This window comes from Oncorhynchus tshawytscha, linkage group LG04, assembly GCF_018296145.1.
Source record: "Oncorhynchus tshawytscha isolate Ot180627B linkage group LG04, Otsh_v2.0, whole genome shotgun sequence".
Classification (NCBI taxonomy): domain Eukaryota; kingdom Metazoa; phylum Chordata; class Actinopteri; order Salmoniformes; family Salmonidae; genus Oncorhynchus; species Oncorhynchus tshawytscha.
In genome coordinates this window covers 28,864,033-28,883,552 of record NC_056432.1, presented here as the reverse complement: position 1 = coordinate 28,883,552, position 19,520 = coordinate 28,864,033, and the positions used below count along the sequence as shown (strand labels likewise).

Here is a 19,520-nt window from a genome sequence, read left to right as displayed (position 1 = left end):
GAAATCCATAGATTAGGGCCTAATGCATTTACTTAAATTGACTAATTTCCTTATATATAACTTATATGTAACTCAATACAATTTTGCATGTTGCGTTTAGATTTCTGTTTAGTAAACATATTACTTGTCAAACATAGAAAACTGATATTGTATACTTCTTGTTAGAGATAAAATTATACTTCAACAAAATAATGTTGCGGTAATGCTAATATCTGTTTCTAACTCCAGAAATTATTTCAGAACGATCGGAGATGGTGGGTGTGATGGCTTGCTGAAATAACATGGAACGATCCTAGTGGAAAAACAGCCCATTATCCAGTCTGACTCTCTGCAGTAAAGTGGATTACCTTAGGAGGAAGTTGTCAATGAAAACAATCCTGAGGAAAACTAAGGAACTTACAAGGAGAAATAAAACATGGAGAAAATATTATGGTGCGTAGATAATTGATGGAAATAACAATTATTTACTGTGAATATATCCACACACTGTATTTATCATGTCATACCTAAACATAGATATACACTGGCCACCTTTATAGGGTTGTCAGTAAATAACAAGATGCTCTTCACATTAAAGACAAATATTGCCTTAAACAGTTATATTCTTAAACTAAACAATGTAGTGTTTACATTTATCCTGGTGTCTCCTACAAATGTATGAACTACTCCAAGGCAATACAAAGAGACATTATCAATGTCCTTATCAGTGTTGGTAGCATAACCCCCCCCAAAACGATCTTTTCAGGAAAAACTGTGTTCCAAATGCACATGCCATAAAATGGATACAATACCAACTATGCCATTTTGAATATGAGTACATTAAAAACTATAGATGTGGGTGGTAGGATATGTGAATAACAGAATGATATTGCTCAATGCCCCCCAGCCCAGAGCAAACATCCAGTTTATGTGTGGGGCTAACCCTGAGAAGGTCGCTGTTTCCAGCAGTGTCACTAGCATCCTGCTAATGGCTAGCACATTTGAAGTATCCATTAGTAAGTAGAGGAGTGAAGTTAAGTGACTGTGACAGGGGCACTCCCTCCGCTCGTTGAGCCTCTATTGTGACCCGGTTGGTCGCCCTGCTCTCTTATTCACAGCCGGGGAAAATGGGTCAAAGGTCAGCCATCCAGAGTGCACTGGTTTCTATGGCAACATGGCCTATGAAGGCCAGGCTCATTTGCCTCTTAACATGCTCTTGTACACAAAATAACTATTAGTGCAAAGAGGGAGAGAGGAGAGCGAAGAGGGAAGGCAGGCTGAGGGAGGTCTTAAAAACACAGTGGAGGGGCTTTTTCGAAGATTCCCCAACAGACTGTGCCAAAGAGTCCCAGATAAATCCAACATAACATCCATCGATGCTTTCTCACAACTATCAGTCTTAGTCCAATACAGAGCTGACATCATTGCCACAGTCGTCTACAAGCTACAAAGTAGAGGTTTAAGACACAGACAAATAACTTGCTAATTCATCCACACTTTTGGTATTGGTTTGATACTCAACAGGGAAAATACTTCTAAATATTTCAAACATACCAGAGATTCAATTTCATTGAACTCAATGAGCTTTCGTGTCATATGACTAGCTCATGCATATTTTGAAAAATGCCAAACTGGTCTTCAAGCCCTGAGTTATTTAGGCTGCAAAATTTAGGTTTTGTTTATAAAGTCCCACTAATGAATTTGGACTTCAGTCTCAATACACAATCTCTTTACATGAACATGAAGTGCAAGCCCAAGTTATGTGTTGGATTTTGCTTACTCTTATTTTGGCCTTTCTGAATAGTGCCTTGGGGGTTTTACTAGAGAGGAAAATATTGTGGCTTTAGTGAGACTATGCATTTTTACAGCTCACGCAGTTATTTCAGGGTTAATTTTGGGGGGTTTTGATGTGATCCTGAATTATTGCTTCCTGTAGCCAGAGCTTAAAGTGTGTTGCTACGGCAAAAGAGTGAATGCCTTTTTTAAAGGAAGCACAGTATAGTTTTTATTCTATTTAATTGACTTTAAGGCAATTTCAATAAGATGTGGTTAAGGAAAATAAGCACTTTGTGAGGCCTTGTTGGGGCGAAAGTTTGGAATAAGTGAGCAATTGTATTACAGAACACAACAACAGGCAGGTCAAATAAAACAGAATGTATAATTAGAGCCACAAGAAAAGAATCATGCGTCTGGCATGAGAGGACAGGAGGCTGCCATGCTGTTGTAGTCAGTTATGTGGTTTTCCATACCTGGGGTATCTGGTTTCAATTCTGATAGGCTTCTCTGTTAAGCCTAGTGTTAATGCAGTCCAATATCAAACCATGCTACACCAATAACGAAGAAGACGTCGTCTGTCTTTCGCATCATTTCTACGGCATTGTTTGTCCAGTTGTGCAGGAACACAACATTTTATTGTTTGGGGAGCAGCCTACTTTCATTGAAATGCACGGCCGTAAACCTCTGTGTAATTAACTCCAGAAAATGTGGTGGTTAACAGTGATTGGCTGGATGTTTACTGTAAAGCGCAACAGAGAAATCAAATGCACATACATGCACATAGAGTTCATGTGTGTGCATGTATGTGTGTGTGTATGTGTGTGTGCATGTGTTTGCATGTGTGTGCATGTGTGTGCATGTATGTGTGTGTGTGTGCGTGTGTGTGTGCGTGTGTGTGTGTGCGAGAGCGAGGGACGGAAACAAAAGTGCAACATCTAAACAAATGTTTAACCAAAACACAGACTAAAAGGGACAGCATGGGTTACCAATATAATGGAGAGTGTGGTGCCTGCCAAGCTGATTAAGACGCAATAATAAGTCCACCATACACCCTCACACAACAGGGAAAATACCACTACACAGTAATCACTTCTAAACTGAGGGAGAAACATAGAAATACACTTTTTACAGAAAATGTAGATAAATATTTACACCTCAGTGTAAATTTGATCTTAAATCGATGATAAGTCTGCCAACTTTTCTATAAGTGCTTTCTGACAGAGCAAACCAGGCCGATTTTGTCTTTTAAAACTTCCTCAGAGCAGCGGACAGAGGTAGGAGACCATGAAGCATCTTTTAGAAAAAGCACGTTTGAAAAAGTGGGGTCAGTGGATGGGGTGCTGGGGAGAAGGGGAGAGAGAAAAAGGGCCTAAATTAAACACATTTGTTTCTGCTCTCACATACCACAAGTCTTATGAAAACAGAGGGATGATTGTGTTCTCTCTGCAGCCACCCCCCAATGCCACCCAGCCTCCTCCACCAGCTCCACCCTCCCCACCACACACACACACACACACACACACAGCTGCCTGCAGATGCCTCCAGTGTTTGCACTGCAAGCAGGCCCAAATCTCAGGGCCTGAAGTCTCAGCCCTGCCTCGTCTCAGTTTTACTGCCTGACATCCCTCTCACCCCACTGCTAACTCTCTCTCCCTCCCTCACACACACACACACACACACACACACACACACACACACACACACACACACACACACACACACACACACACTGGGTATGTATGTCTGAACACTATGTTCCTCTTGCGGTACATCAGCCCATACATCCAAGTCACATTGTTCAAGTTCAAGTTTAATATGGCAGCATTTTGGACATCGTATTCATGTAAAAATTATTAATCAAACAAAGTTAGACTGTTGCTGACTCACCTTTCAAGACGAAAATGTTCAAATGGGCCAAACAACGGTCACCATATAAAATCATTCAAATGTTCACTAGTACAAATGTAAATAAAATGACACTTTCTTAAGAAAGTCAATTTAAACCCAGAGCAAGCATCCAGCACATACTCCTGCTTGCCAGTTCCCCAATTCCAGAAACATCCGCCTTTAGGAGGAACACAGAGCAAAACGAGCCTGGGTCATAAGGTCATTAAACCTCTTCAAGGATCACCAAGTCGCCTGACAGCTAAACAATGGAGTAGTAAACATGTGCAGGGGAATCTTCACCTTCCCAAGCACACATTAACCTCTCAGTCCCTGTCAATACTTAGGAAAAATCTCTTGAACAAATCATTTTGAGAGGATTTGGAGGAAAGGGGAGGCGGATGAAATTCAGTGATCTTAAATAATAAAATCTTTACAGATAATAAATGCCATGTCAAATGAAATAAAATGATCTGTATCTGAGGCACAATGTTAGCCAGTAGTCTTGATGAATGCCAATGATATCATGGAGGCTTTTATCAGGGAGAATGGAGGGCCACTAAATGCCAATGGAAAGATATTGAAATCCATAAAGATGCTGTAACTACACCAACATCAACTAAAGGCTGACCTTGCCATTTTGCAAAAATATTCCAGTCGCTGCATATTACTATAATTCAGATCGGTATACATTCTTATGAGAGGGGCAAGGTGGTTATGTTCAGGGGCTGCATATTACTATAATTCAGATCGGTATACATTCTTATGAGAGGGGCAAGGTGGTTATGTTCAGGGGCTGCATATTACTATAATTCAGATCGGTATACATTCTTATGAGAGGGGCAAGGTGGTTATGTTCAGGGGCTGCATATTACTATAATTCAGATCGGTATACATTCTTATGAGAGGGGCAAGGTGGTTATGTTCAGGGGCTGCATATTACTATAATTCAGATCGGTATACATTCTTATGAGAGGGGCAAGGTGGTTATGTTCAGGGGCTGCATATTACTATAATTCAGATCGGTATACATTCTTATGAGAGGGGCAAGGTGGTTATGTTCAGGGGCTGCATATTACTATAATTCAGATCGGTATACATTCTTATGAGAGGGGCAAGGTGGTTATGTTCAGGGGCTGCATATTACTATAATTCAGATCGGTATACATTCTTATGAGAGGGGCAAGGTGGTTATGTTCAGGGGCTGCATATTACTATAATTCAGATCGGTATACATTCTTATGAGAGGGGCAAGGTGGTTATGTTCAGGGGCTGCATATTACTATAATTCAAATCGGTATACATTCTTATGAGAGGGGCAAAGTGATTATGTTCAGGGGCTGCAGCAGGCAGATTCCCAGGCAGGAACAGGGCAGTGTACCAATTACACTGAGAGTGTTGGGGAATGTAGTGCCAAGACCACGCAGCCACAGACCTGAACACGGACCACTCTCCACAATCACCACTGGCCATAGCAATACCGCACATGCTGTTTAGCTCACATAGTAGTTTTGTTGATGGAGTGGAAGAAAATATATTTATTTCCAGATATATTCTTTCCAAAAAACTAAACCTATCCTACTTTACAGTGTAACAAACTTCTTCCAAATCCAAAGTGCTCACTCCTGCAAAAAAAATGGAGATGACCCAAGCACTGTAAGCTGTGTCTCAGAGTGAGACAGAGACAGAAAGAGAGAGGGGGAAGCTGATGGAGGAAAGAAGGGGGAGGGTGGAGAGAAGGGAGAGGGGAGCTTGTGCACAATTACAGTAGGGATTTATGGCCTGAGAAACAATTTATAAATCACATCGCCTGAGATAATGTGATCCAGATTGCTCTCCATGCAGCTGCAATTTTGGTCTGCGTGAAACTGCATAATAAACCTGACTCGAGGACATTTTGGGGGTGGGGGAGGTGGGACGGAAAGAGGCTGGAGTTGTTGGTGGGGGCTGACGAGAGAGGTCTTTGGCTCACAAACTTTGGAGGTGTTATGGACAAAAAGGCTGAGAGTCTTTTATATGTGTGGTGTGAAATTTTGCTGAGGTGCAAAACAAGATTGTTGATCTTGAGACGGAGAGTCCTTGCGTAAACCTCACAATATGACTTTTCACATGCAAATAATAAGTCAGACGTTTATGAAAAGCTCAATCAATCTAAATGCCATTATGTATGGAGGTGAAGGGTAATTATTGAGGGAGAACCACAAAGTAGGCCTCCAGCAAAAATACCAATAACAGTTATACAATGGCACTAGAGTAGCCTGCAATAAGACACCATATCCATATCTCGAGTTCTAAGCCAATGTCATTACATCCATGTGAAAGTATTTAACCACCACGATCACATCAATGGATTAGAGTGAACCCAAACATTTATTTGAGATAAATCATTGTGATATAATTGCTTTTTTTAAACAATAGAGTGGCCTTTTCCCTCTCTTTTCACAGCTTAGTGCTGGTCCGAAAAAGGGAACGGATGTGCTCGGTGGGGTTTGGTGCCCACTCAGCCAAATGGTCCTGAACCTTGACCTCTCACCCTTCACCTTTGGGGGGCAAACAAAGCTCTGAGTGACATCTGAAACAGGAGACCCTATGGGGAGAGAGTGTCTGGACAGGGCTGAACTGACCCATTAACGCTGCTGATAAGATTGTGCCTTTTTCTTCTTATGAGCATCTTAAACCATGGGGTAGCAAGCACACTGCTCAATCAAAATAACGAAGCAAGCAACTAATTTGAGGTCAAAGTCTTCATCTCATTTAATCTAATTTATTTGCCAACACCTCCGTATTATCCGAGAGCAAACAAAACTGTTCCCTAATGAACAACTTCACCCGCCTGACGCCAAGCAAAGCTGTGGTTACCACCAACAAGCGAGAGAGAGGTTCCATGGAGCTAGTTATACATGTTTAACGAGGGGCTTTCCTAAGCCAAAACTAATATGAGTTATAGCAAAGAAGGAGAAATGGAATAACATGGCAAAACACATTATCAGAAAAATAGATGAAACAAACCAATAATAACCAGTCTGTTTATAAGGAATTCACTGAGGCATATGTACTGCTCTTCCAAAGATTCAACACAATAGCTCACGTAAATAGCCTCCAAGCAGTAGCATGTTGTAAACAAAAACACTGGAGAGTGTTGATAGCAAATGTGGCATATAGAAGTGAATGTAAGCCTTGGTCTCCAGAAAGCTTAAAGCCACTGTAGTATTTAAATCAGGCAAGGAGAGAGGAACATTGGGCGAAGGCAGCATTCTGTAGCTCAGCTGTGAGGCTCGAAGTAGTTGCCCTGGGGTCTTTGTCCTGCTTTTTAGGGCAAGTCTGAGGTAGTCAAAGACCCTATTCATGACCAGCGCTCTCGTTGCCAACACACCCATACAGCCCCAGTCAACTCAGCCCACAGCTATAGATCCTTCCCATTTCACACGAGAATCAGACCTGCCCCCCAAAGCCTGCTTCAGGGATTTCCAATAGCAGGCCTTTCCAGCCCATGTACAAATCAAACAAAAGGACTCCTTGGCTTACTCCATGTCATATAGGCTTGATTAGAGATTTTTTAATGTAGCTAACTGGTCTAACTATGCAGCAAAAAAGTCATTCACGTTTGTAAGGATTTTGTATCAAACCATGTAAATGGATGAGAAATTATACCAATGGAAGGTGTGGAGGAGTTGGCATCTAATCATTCCAACTCGCCATATTGCAACTGCACCTATAAAGACCCCTCTCTTAAACATGTTTAATTCTGGACATTTTTCCAGAATAAATTTGAAGTCTTATCTTTTATTATACTATTGATCATGCTAGGGGACAACTGTTTCAAAGTTTTGAAAACATCTTTAAGCCAAATAAGGACAAGAGTCAAATGAACAAATCACAAGGATAATCTAAAGAATCAAAAACACAGAGAATCTCACTTCCGCTAGGTACTTATCACAGTAGGAGGCCATTTCTACTCTTGCTAGAACAAAAGTGGTACCTGCTGCGTGCCGACATGGTAGTGGCGAATCTGCCGTTCCCACTTGTAGAATCGCAATGCTAGTCAGTGGCCAACAACTTGACTTTGAGTCAATCAGTGAGCACAACCCCCCATGTGGGGGAGCCAACAGGGGTGACAACAAAAAAAGAAGAGGGAATTCTCAGTACATTCACGGTTAAATGTCATGAGCCAGTCACACTTCATATTTTACATTTTAGTAATTTAGCAGACGCTCTTATCCAGAGCGACTTACAAGAGCATTTAGAGTTAAGTGCTTTGCTCAAGGGCACAGACAGATCTTTCACCTAGTCGGCTCTGGGATTTGAACCAGCGACCGTTCGTTTACTGGCCAGCTAGGCTACCTGTCGCCCCATATGAAATGTAGGCTATGGGATGGTAGCTAGCTGAGTGCACAGACGCATTGCAAACAACACTAAATGCTTCCTCCAAGCTAGATATCCACAGTAGCTAGTTTTGCCATTATAATTAAATCACAGTGTATCAGTTTCCTGGAAACAACTGCCTTTGTTAGCTGCCGAGTTGGTGCAATGTCCTTAGCTAGCTAACCAGCTATGTTGTGCTAACTAATGAATATGCTAACATTAGCTAGCTAAACATTTGGCTATGGGCTAGCACTGGCAGTATGTGATTATGGAAAGTGAATTAAATAGTTTCTTCGTCATCTTGGTAGGTAATTATCTAGCTAGTATCAACAAGGGCTTTCTACAAAATAGCAATATTAGTGCAGCTAGCAAACTAACATTTGAATCTAGACCATAAACTAAGCAACACAAACGGACAAGCATTGCCAAACAACGCTACAGTCACCTTCTGGTTCGGAGTACTTTAACCAGGCTGAGTGACTGACGACTAAGGTCTTTGCTGTGTGAACACAAAAGAGAGTGACTGCCGACACTGTTCAGAGGTGCTAATTATTCGCGGCTGGCGAACGTTAGACAATCCTATGTGCATGTCCCTGCTAAAAGGCAGAAGGGAAATCCCAAAATCACTTGAAACCAAAGCTTGACGATCTCAGCTGGAATTCATCAGCGTGTATTATTCATGGTAATCAAGTACATTGCATAATGGTTTGAAATATACCATGAAAGGCCATAAAAACTACAAATCAAACAATTAAAAGCTGTGACCATTTTACAACTCGTCTGACTAACTAGATCCACAAGTGGAGACTACGAAGCTACACATTTCAGGTGAATTGTGTCTTTGCTTTAATCAAATGTGATGCTCTGCAGAACATTGTGACTCCTTAACAAGTACAATTGGTTTACAGGGGTTACATGGAGGCAGCTAAGGCAACCAGAGGCAAATGGGGAATTTAAAATGTTAGGACAACATCCACATCAACAAGCTGAATGATAACTAAAATAACCATTTCAGTTATGGCATTACACTGAAAGCCCTGTCACAGGTCCAAAAGTGATGTTCCACCTACATGCCTTATCCAAAGAACCTTGTTTGAAAGTCTTGCATCTTCCCCAGACATCCTCCACTGAACAAGTTAATCCTTATCTCCAGATGCTTAAAGTGATTTAACAAATGTTGACGTTCAGTAAAATGGGTAGCAGCTACTCTCTTCCAAGAAACATTCCAATACATCCATCTGCTGCTTGTAAATGTATGCAAGCTTACATTACACTAGTGTACTATAAACACTAGTGTTATTACACTGTAAATATGTATGAAATTGTAATAAGAGTTGAAATGGGAGTAGCACACCAGTTCACACTTTAGTGAACTTGTTTGACATTGTATTGATTACATGGACTGCATGTTCATGAACACACGTTTCTCACAAATCTTTCAAAGTGTCATGGAATCACCAAGGACGTAGGTCTTATGACAGAGGGACACTATGTCCAATGTCCATGTATGTCCAAGAAAATATGTCCTCATCTTACTGTGTTATGGTGGTATCTAGGACCTTTAGAATGCATGCAGGTGCAACGTGATGGCTCTACAGCCCTTCACCAGGAGACTTAAGCCGGGACCAGCAGTGCTGGAATGAGACACACTGATTTACAACTTCAACATGAACAACAGCTGCTCCGCTCACTGACAACTAAACTCATGCTGGAAAGATACCCAACCATTTCTTTATATAGTATAGATTGGAGAGTCTAATCTGGCCATAATAGTATATACACTTCACAATTAACCTATGGTAACCTACCAGTAGTTACTTTACTTACTTTATCATGCGTTCCTGAGAGTAAAAATTGCAGAGTAAGCCTTAAAAAATTATTTCCATGGCCGTTATATGAATTTAAGTGAGACCAGATTAAGATCTAAGTACCAGTGAATCTAGATCTGTAGGATCTGACAGTGTCCTGCAGCTCTCTGATTGGCCTGTGAGGAAAGGGCAATGCATTCTGGTCCATAGCAGAATAGTGCAGCTCTGTGGGGGAGAGAATCCCTCAAATGAGAGCCTCAAGGTCTGGAAGCTGGCCGACCTCGGGATAACAAGCAAAGGAATAGTGAGGCCTATATCTGCCCCAGTTTATGCTCCCACCACCACATCTCATCAACAATCTCTCCTCTTACCTTCTCTGCTCCCCTCTCCCTCTTCTGCTGCATGCACAACTTAAACTGAAAACAGCTGTTTGTAATACCAGACTGATAAAACCTATTTAGATTAGATTTTGTTTGCTGTACAATCAGGTTTTATTAGCATGGAATGAAAACTTTAGTGTACACTTTGAGAGCTAACCTTAGTTAATGTAATATAAACAAGGTTCTGCAAAGTGCGGGGCCATGTACAAGGAACCCCAAAGCCGTGAGTAGTGGTGTCGTCACTGTGCCCCCTTCCCCATCAATCAGCCATTGGCCCACTCACCTGTGAGGCAGATTGATTACTCAGATCCCCTGATAAAACTAGGGAGAAAAACTCCCTCCTAAACGGAGGCTTACTCCTAATAACGGAGACCATAGACATTAGTGAGCATGAGACATGCTGGCATTCATATGATATATGATCCAACCCCCACAACCTCCTGCTCATGTCATGGCAACCTTTCTACTTTCAATACAGTTAACAGCTGTATGGCCTTGCTGGGAACTCCGTTGTTTAGTGGGAGAATTCCACATATCACACATGGCTTAGCCCTTACCTTCATGCCAAAGATGACAGGTTTGTCAATGAGAATCATATTGTATTTCCACTACCTTGACTCCTCTGACTCTCTGAACCCCATCATGGCCTATCCTAAAGACACTAGAAAATAGGAGAATCTGCTACAAGAGGGCTGCAAATATCAACACGTCCATGTACATCAAACAGTGCTGTGTTGTCTTTCTTTTCAGGCATGGAGAGGGTCAGGAAACTGCCTACACAGTAACAATGTTGAAGATATTAGGTGAAATGAGTGATAGACAGGTATATATGATCAACGTGTGGTTTCCTGAAACCTGCTGCTGGGGTTTGATGTTGCACAACATCACATTGACTCAAGCCATTGACTCATGGTCATAAAGACTTACTCAGATGCCTTCTAACCTGCTCCTAACGTAAACCTGGAAAACTAGGCCAGGTGACTTGTTTCACAAATAACATATACATTTCTACTTACTGTATCAAGTAAAACAGATGCTATCAAAGTGGATTTGAAAGGTATCCATGCTTTGGTTGGCAAAATATCTATCAGGTTTGACAAAAAGTAGTCCCAATTTTTTTTCATGAAGACAAGTACTGTACTACATCTCAAACTCTGCAGTAGTTCTGGTTAGACCAAAACACATATCTGGGATAAATTGATAAAAACACATTTGCACACATATTCATATGGGCACTTCAAAAGGATTCATTGATGTCACAGAACGTAGGGAGTCTGCGGCTGAGGGGGTGGTTATCCTTTCCTCAAAGGGTGCCGAGATGCTCCTGATGGGCCCTGCTCTTGAGAAGCCAGCGAGTGCTATAAACAGAATTTCTAATGGCAGGCGGGAGGGAGGGTGGGTAGGTGGTGAGCTAGTAGGCGAGGGGATGGCGGTAGGATTTGACGCCAGCTCATGCTTTCCACAGAGACCAAAGAGGGAGGAATAGAGACCAGGACTGGCACCATTTCACACACTTCAATACAAGTGCTGTTATGAACCGAACATGAACAACCCCGAGTCCGAAAGATGAAATACGGAGAAATATCCATCCTCCCCGAGACACAGGAAGATATTTGGGCTGAGAATCCAGAGCAAAGAGCACCTTCACCACTGCATGAAGTAATCAGTAGAAAACCAAAATCTAAAAAAGTGTAAAACATGGTTTATACTCTATTCATTCAATTAATATGGGTGGGTACTAGAGAAAGGTTTTCGAACCGTCTTTAAGACATATCAGAACTTAATCTGGGTTAGAGCTATATATTCAAGGGTTAGTAGAACACCGTTCTTCAGATCTGTAGTTTACTTCATTTTAGACAAATAATAATGCTTTTTGAGCATTTAATTTCCCCCATTGCAAACAATAAGACCATTTATGACAAATAAATCATTTTAGTTGTGAGATGTTAGCTGGTCTTGACGTCCCTGAGGGCGCATGCAATCTTTTTTTAATCAAAAAGCTGCTACTAAATTGATGTAGACTTGTTTGCCTTTGAAGAAAAAAAAACGTTTCTAAAACATAAACCTAGTAAAAAAATGTTAGCTCTGTTTACACAGTCCTTGTAAAAAAATATTTGCCAGCTAACATTGAGATTACTTTCAGCAGTCGCACAGTGTCGAGGCTTGTCAGAATGAGCGTCCTGGACACTGTCCCCTCTGTGGCAGAGCAGCCACAGAACCTCCCCTGATGCTCGTCTCCTCAACCGCCCCTCCACCATTGGGACTGCAAGGTTAGTGGAAAAGGCAGTGTCTTACCTGATGAAAAGACTGCTCCACACAAACACTGTTTGCTTATACAAGGAGAGGTCAGTTTATTCAATAGGACAATGCCACTGTTTACTTGTCTTTGTCTGCCCATTTTTAAACACCAAAACCATCAGCAAGGCTGGAAAAATGAAGATGTCAGTGAAGCATGCAATTGTAGTAACTGACATGTTCAGACATATTAACACCCCTATTTCAAAGCCCATGATTGACTAGCATACATGCATTTGATTTAGGTGTATTCAACTGACTTTAGCCGAAATGACAGACACCTCTCACACAAGAGGTAAATCACTGTTACTGACAACATTGTACAAAGGGTGTCCCTTTAAAAAAGAAAACAATCTTGACTAAAATATAATAGGGCCGATGAACATCGTAGTCTGGAACACCTCCCCCAGCACTCGTCACTAAGAGTTCTTAATTACATCTACACTAGGCCTAAAAACAACACCGTCTGACATTCTACCTCACAGGGGACAGCCTCCTTGGCCCTCCACCCATGACAAAAGTCTAGTGAAACGGAATTCCAAAAGCAAAGTTCTTCCTGAACCCTCAGCGGATTACAGTGGAATGTCAGCTCAGAACAGCCACTAAATCAGTTATGCTTCTCCATCTAGGGATTTGTGTTGTGCTGAGCCAAAGTGTCTTACCATTGCTCACGTTAGGGTTGTCATATCCACATTCTCAAGTTGTGCCTCAAAACAATTGACATACAATACTAGATTAAACCAGAAACACTCAAATAAACCAGGCGTATTCTGAGAAATCATGGTGGTCTCTTAAGCCTCTGTCCCTGCTGTCTTCGTCTGGACATTACACTGTTTCTTCTACAACATGGCATATCAATTGACTGAAAATGCCCATGTATTATCATAGTATCTATATTACTGGGGGAGGCCAGAAGGGGGAGTTGTTGACAACATTGTCCCAGAGACAGAGAGAATGCACCTTGGGGAGAAAAAGCAAGACTTCCCAAACAATTCCACATAAAGGTTAGAGATATGAAGCATTCACTAATTACTACTAAAGTTATGATACATCCATTACGCTTGTTATCAATTGGTTGATTCAAAGCAAGGAAGACCGTGTTGTCAATGTACCTTTACTACTCCAAAATCTGTGTTTACATTCCTTATTCTGAACTCGGTTTTAACTGAGCTCCAGAACAGAATATTTGCAACACCAAACTACTGTATGAAACTGATTTGAAATTTAAGACATGCTCCGGTACTTTGGCAACTAGTAAATATTTTTTTAAACCTCCCGATTTAGGCTGGGATGTGCCAATGTGTAGTTCATACATGCATAATCTATGTGCAGAATTACAGTTTTACCTCAATTAGCCACAAAATCCCTAGTTTGAAAGCAACATTTACTCCCCCAACGTGGGCCTGCCCCCTGGCAATTTGAGTTTCAGCCAATGAGCTTCAGCCCTCGCTATTTGAGTGACAGCTAATAGCTAAGCTAAGATGCTAAGATGCACACACAGTAGAGAGAGAGAGAAAAATGATGTGGTGCACATATCTGCACATTTGTGACGTAGTACGCAATTTCCGGGGATCACTTTTGGCTCATGGGCGCTACTTTTAGAACTAATGGATAAAAACTATACAAAAGTACTGTAGAATATCTTTCTGCCTTTAATTCATTTCTGCCCATATCTGGAGCCATGCTGTCAAACTCAACAAGACTAACTATCTACTCTATGAGCCTGGATAGAGACCTCAGTCACACTCTCCAGCTAACTAACCAATTAGGAAACCTTGAAGGTATGTACAGAGCAAATGTTACTGTGGAACTCATTCGTTTAACAAACTTGTTAACCCAATGTTTGAGCGGAGACCAGTGACAAGTATTCTCTATTAAATGCAGCTGTATCCAACTTGGCATAACGGTTCAATATCTGTCATTGTAGGCTTAAAAGATGATAAATTATCAGATTATTCGAATTCAGAGCATTTTCTGTTAGATCCCAGGCAATGAGTTTTATTCAGCTCAATGGGGCAATACCAGTAAATGTGCAGTTTAGGACTACTTGTTCAGTAAATATCCTGAGTATTCCAGCCAGCCATTGTCTCACTGTAGTTTCTCTACCATGGTTGTGCTGATTGACAGAGTGGGCTCAATACATCCCATTGACCTGATTCTGTCCTCCCCATGTCATTAAGGGGATATAGCTCCAAATTGGAAAGGCTTAGAAGGAATGTGGATCCCTCCCTAAAGCGTATAACATTGAGAAAGAAAACTGACAGCTATCCTAACTAACTTTTTGTTTAAGAGTTTGTTTTTCTAAACCAAATCAAAACCATGCGGAGGTGGAGCTCTAGGTCCCAGCATGCTTTGTGTGAGGGGTCATGGAGGAACAACGCGAGTTCAAGACAGGGTTAAGTAAAATGTACTTACTTATTATTTCGCTAACTAAACATAATAAATAGGCTATATGATCACAAGTTCTGCTAAAATACCAAGTGCTGCCAGGAATACAACATGGAAGGTTATTAGTAAATAGGGCCTGGCACATTTGCAAAAAATAGCCATATTTTTTTCTGATATCACTGACCTTGGATAGGATTGACATTTTGGTCAACTCACACAAAAAAAAAGAGGAAGTGATGAAAAACATCAATAGTGAAGCAGTGAGAAGGAAAATATTGTATATTTGTCCACACAATTAATATTTTTGTGACGTGAGAGAGCAACATGGATTGCTTGCACAAACATGGACCATACAACATTTTGTAAAGAAAATTACCTTAATTTGAAAAACATTTTTACTCTCATTGCCAAATTCAGGCAAGGGGTGTACAAAAAAAATGGTGTGGTTCAAACCATAGATCGAAGGAACCAAAATTAAAGCAAGAATTGGAATAGATCTAGATAATGTCCATGAGAATGAAATTTAAACATGGAAAAAACACAGGCATGCTAATTAAATACAACAATTATGCTAATTGCCTGTCCCTACAAATGGCTTGAGGAACAAAAGAGGATCTCCACAGTGGTATGCAACTTGTGTGTAGAGAGTAGCCATTTAGTTAATGAGCCCCAATGGAGACCTCCAATGAAGCCATCAAGCGCCTGCTCAGAATAACAATGGTCAACAAACGCCTCCCTAATTGAATGGAAGGTACAGGGAGGCAGGGAGAGTTGGTTTGGAACAGTGAAAAGGAGGCAGGGAGAGTTGGTTTGGAACAGTGAAAAGGAGGCAGGGAGAGTTGGTTTGGAACAGTGAAAAGGAGGCAGGGAGAGTTGGTTTGGAACAGTGAAAATGAGGCAGGGAGAGTTGGTTTGGAACAGTGAAAAGGAGGCAGGGAGAGTTGGTTTGGAACAGTGAAAAGGAGGCAGGGAGAGTTGGTTTGGAACAGTGAAAAGGAGGCAGGGAGAGTTGGTTTGGAACAGTGAAAAGGAGGCAGGGAGAGTTGGTTTGGAACAGTGAAAAGGAGGCAAGGAGAGTTGGTTTGCAACAGTGAAAAGGAGGCAGGGAGAGTTGGTTTGGAACAGTGAAAAGGAGGCAGGGAGAGTTGGTTTGGAACAGTGAAAAGGAGCCAGGGAAAAGCAGATGAAGAAAGGGGATAATTGCTTTTCACTGAAATGCTTGACTGGTCCCATCCAAATCACTCGCTTTTTAGGGTGAGAAGGACTGGGGGATGGAAATGCTCTTAACAACAACATTATTTCATTAGGTGGTATTTTAATGATGTTTGCACTATTATTTAATTGATAATGATGCACATTATTTAATTGTGAATTACATACACAATGGATAACATTATCTACATGAAATGCATACAGATATCTAAGATGATAAGTTATATTATTTCTTTAAAATATATATTTTATGCAGAAAACTATAATTTACCTGAACAAGCAGGTCTCAGTATTTTTACAGTGGGCATTATTTTAAAGAAGAAAATGACTTTCTAAGTCATGGGCATATGATTTTGGGTAAATAACTAGGCTAAAACTAATTTTGACAGGACAGTCAACTCCTGAAAATAAGCACATTCAGAATGACAGGTTATTGGACACTACTGTGGCCTACTACATCATGTTTTGCTCAGGTCTCTTTGACTGCAACATCTGATGATGCCCTGTGCATAAAGTGTCTGTTTGTAAGAGTACGTGTTGGCTATCACCCACAAGTTATCATTATTGCAAAGTTTTCCTTCATACTTATTGTTGAATTTGGGCTCTATGGAACATTAGATTGGCTTTGGAATTCATGGTTCTCAATGTAGTATGTACTTAGTACCTAATAAGTTGTTAATCACCCGAATGCCACAGCTTCCGTTGAATAATCACATTTACAAAACACTTAACTGCTCATATTTATCATAATCACTTCTGCCTCGAAATAAATAGACCAACACATAGATAATCATGGGCTTCATCTGAATTAGAGATCGAGCCTAAAAATGTTAAATTAGTACCCTACAGAAGGCTGACAGGAGGAAAAAAATCCCAGAAGAACAAAGAACTAGTTAGTCTACTCCTTGAGAGGCCACTCGAAGGGAATATGGCGGTCTGGTTGTGCATAACCAATTTTTACACATGCCTTCAGTGGAAAGCAACGCGGATAACTGTCAACACTAAAGAGTAGCCTACATTGTAGATTAATTTTGTTATGGTCACTCACCGTTCTTGCGCTAGGGGAGAGGGCCCCATTGGATAGGTAGGGGTTGGTAAGATCTGGGATCATAAGAAACGGGTACCCAGGATAATGGGGACTCTTGAAAAAGCCACCATCTTGCTGTCTTCTGAGGGCTGCAAGGACAGAGCATGAATATCAGTAAATAGAAGGGACATCACACACATATGAAATGCATTAAACAATAGTAAAGCAAATGTAACAATGTAGCATTGCAAGTGACAGATTTTACCTTCACTAAAGTAATCCCTGGTTTTCTCGTAACTGTCCAAGTCTGGTCTTGGTTGAGGGCGCCGCTCTGCTTGCTGACAAGGACAGAGGCGCACACAGAACAAAAAGGACAGAACATGTAATAGTAGTCTACTTCAGCAATAGGCTATACCAAAAATAATATTTTTTAAATGGGCATGTAGTATAAAGCCTATAGGCTATAGACACGCGTTTGCAATAGATCAGACTTCAGATCAGCATACAACGGCCTTACCTCGGAGTCTGACGAGCTACTGTTGTTTTCCGATTCGTTCACTAACGAAGACTTCAGATCATCCAAATCCCTCTCCGCTGATACATTTTCGGATATTTTTTCCTCTTGCTCGCCTTCATCTTTGAATGATATCATTTCATCATTCGCCCCCAAATCATCACCACCACCTCCGTTAAGTTGTGGCATTTTGCTGATGAAAAAGTTTCTCCCTGATAAAGTTGACAAGAATGCACGATCGCTCCAACAAACCGAAATAAATCGACTATCTGCAAAGGGGGGGACCGTCCAGTTTACGCACTAGAATAAACCCAAAACTGACAGTGTGAAAACAAAGTGCCACGTTTTCACATCTCCATTTTGATATACTGAATAATCTCCAACTTTTCCATGATGATGAACTCCCCAATAATCCACCAAATGCAACTGTTTTAATATCGGCGTCAATAGCCGGATAAAGCAACTTCCCAGAAGTGTCTTCTTCACTCTACGCAGTGGGCTAGTTGCAACCCACTCTCCCTCCGTATGGGTGCTGAAGAATGCAACTTCGATATTCTTCCCGAGACGCTCACAGGCAAACAAACTGGGCACGAACCAATTTAAATTCAAGGATGACGTCCCATTTCACCTCCTAATATCATATGTGAGTTTCAATTCGACAGGCAAAAGATGAGTCTTATTATAAGCATGGAAATCGAACCACAGCTATTGCTTTCTTCACAGGACACTCGTTCAGTCAAGAGTTTCGATCAAAACTATATTTACTTCGAGGAAGTTTACCTTTAATAACCGACTTTCGTATGTTCTTATATTAACTGTCAAGTGATATCCGGTGCCAAATCTATATTTTCGGGTAGGTAAAAAAAAAAGAACCCTCTTTCCCTCCACATTAGCTAACGGGGAATGCGCTTAGAAACTACTTGGTTGTTCAAGTGTAAGAAACAGCGCAACTTGTTCAGAATGCAAAGGAGGAGTTAACACTGAAAAACGACACTTCATTCACCATGTAGACGGGTATGCTTAAAGGAACAGTTTGACCATATTATACATTACAACGTTACCATTCATATGGTAATAGTATCCTGTTGTTTCAACATCAGCAAGATATCAATGGTTATTATGTGACTAACAATGCTTCCAAGATCCATGACAATGTCAACTAATAGGTCTATACTTTAATTTAAATCTTTAAAATTCAACGTAGCCTGCCTGCAGTAGCTACTTTTTGTTGTATCTTATTTTTAGGTAAATTGTTCTACGAAATAGAGAAAGTAATATTCATAAACATTTGTTCCAGTGGGCACTTACTGACAGAATTTCACTTTCTGACAGAGAGAGAAGTCGGGGTTTCTATCAAGCAGACCAAATATTATGATATGATAATACTATACAGTAATCTTTAGAAACACCTAATCCTCCAACAACACTGTATTTATTTCCTTAGTGCTGCTGTATCCATCAGCAGCACTATCTCTCATGCTCATGTCATCCCATGCATCCCTGTCTCCTGTCCAAGCTGTGAACCCAGCAGCAGCACTATCTCTCATGCTCATGTCATCCCATGCATCCCTGTCTCCTGTCCAAGCTGTGAACCCAGCAGCAGCACTATCTCTCATGCTCATGTCATCCCATGTCCCTGTCTCCTGTCCAAGCTGTGAACCCAGCAGCAGCACTATCTCTCATGCTCATGTCATCCCTGTCTCCTGTCCAAGCTGTGAACCCAGCAGCAGCACTATCTCTCATGCTCATGTCATCCCATGCATCCCTGTCTCCTGTCCAAGCTGTGAACCCAGCAGCAGCACTATCTCTCATGCTCATGTCATCCCATGCATCCCTGTCTCCTGTCCAAGCTGTGAACCCAGCAGCAGCACTATCTCTCATGCTCATGTCATCCC

At 41.2% G+C, this 19,520-nt stretch overlaps 1 protein-coding gene across 2 annotated transcripts in view; it reads right to left on the bottom strand.

Annotated features, from left to right (window-relative positions):
- The window catches only part of LOC112248495 (transcription factor 7-like 1-B), a 48,802-nt gene extending 30,243 nt beyond the window's left edge, over positions 1-18,559 (bottom strand). For both annotated transcript variants that reach the window (XM_024417568.2, XM_024417569.2), the window contains exons 1-3: positions 17,629-18,559; positions 17,377-17,449; positions 17,133-17,260 (exon numbers count right to left, since the gene is read on the bottom strand). In XM_024417568.2, coding sequence (XP_024273336.1) covers positions 17,133-17,260; positions 17,377-17,449; positions 17,629-17,814 — 387 coding nt within the window. In that variant the 5' untranslated portion in view covers positions 17,815-18,559. The remainder of the gene's footprint in view (positions 1-17,132; positions 17,261-17,376; positions 17,450-17,628) is intronic.
- Between the last annotated feature and the right edge of the window lie 961 nt (positions 18,560-19,520).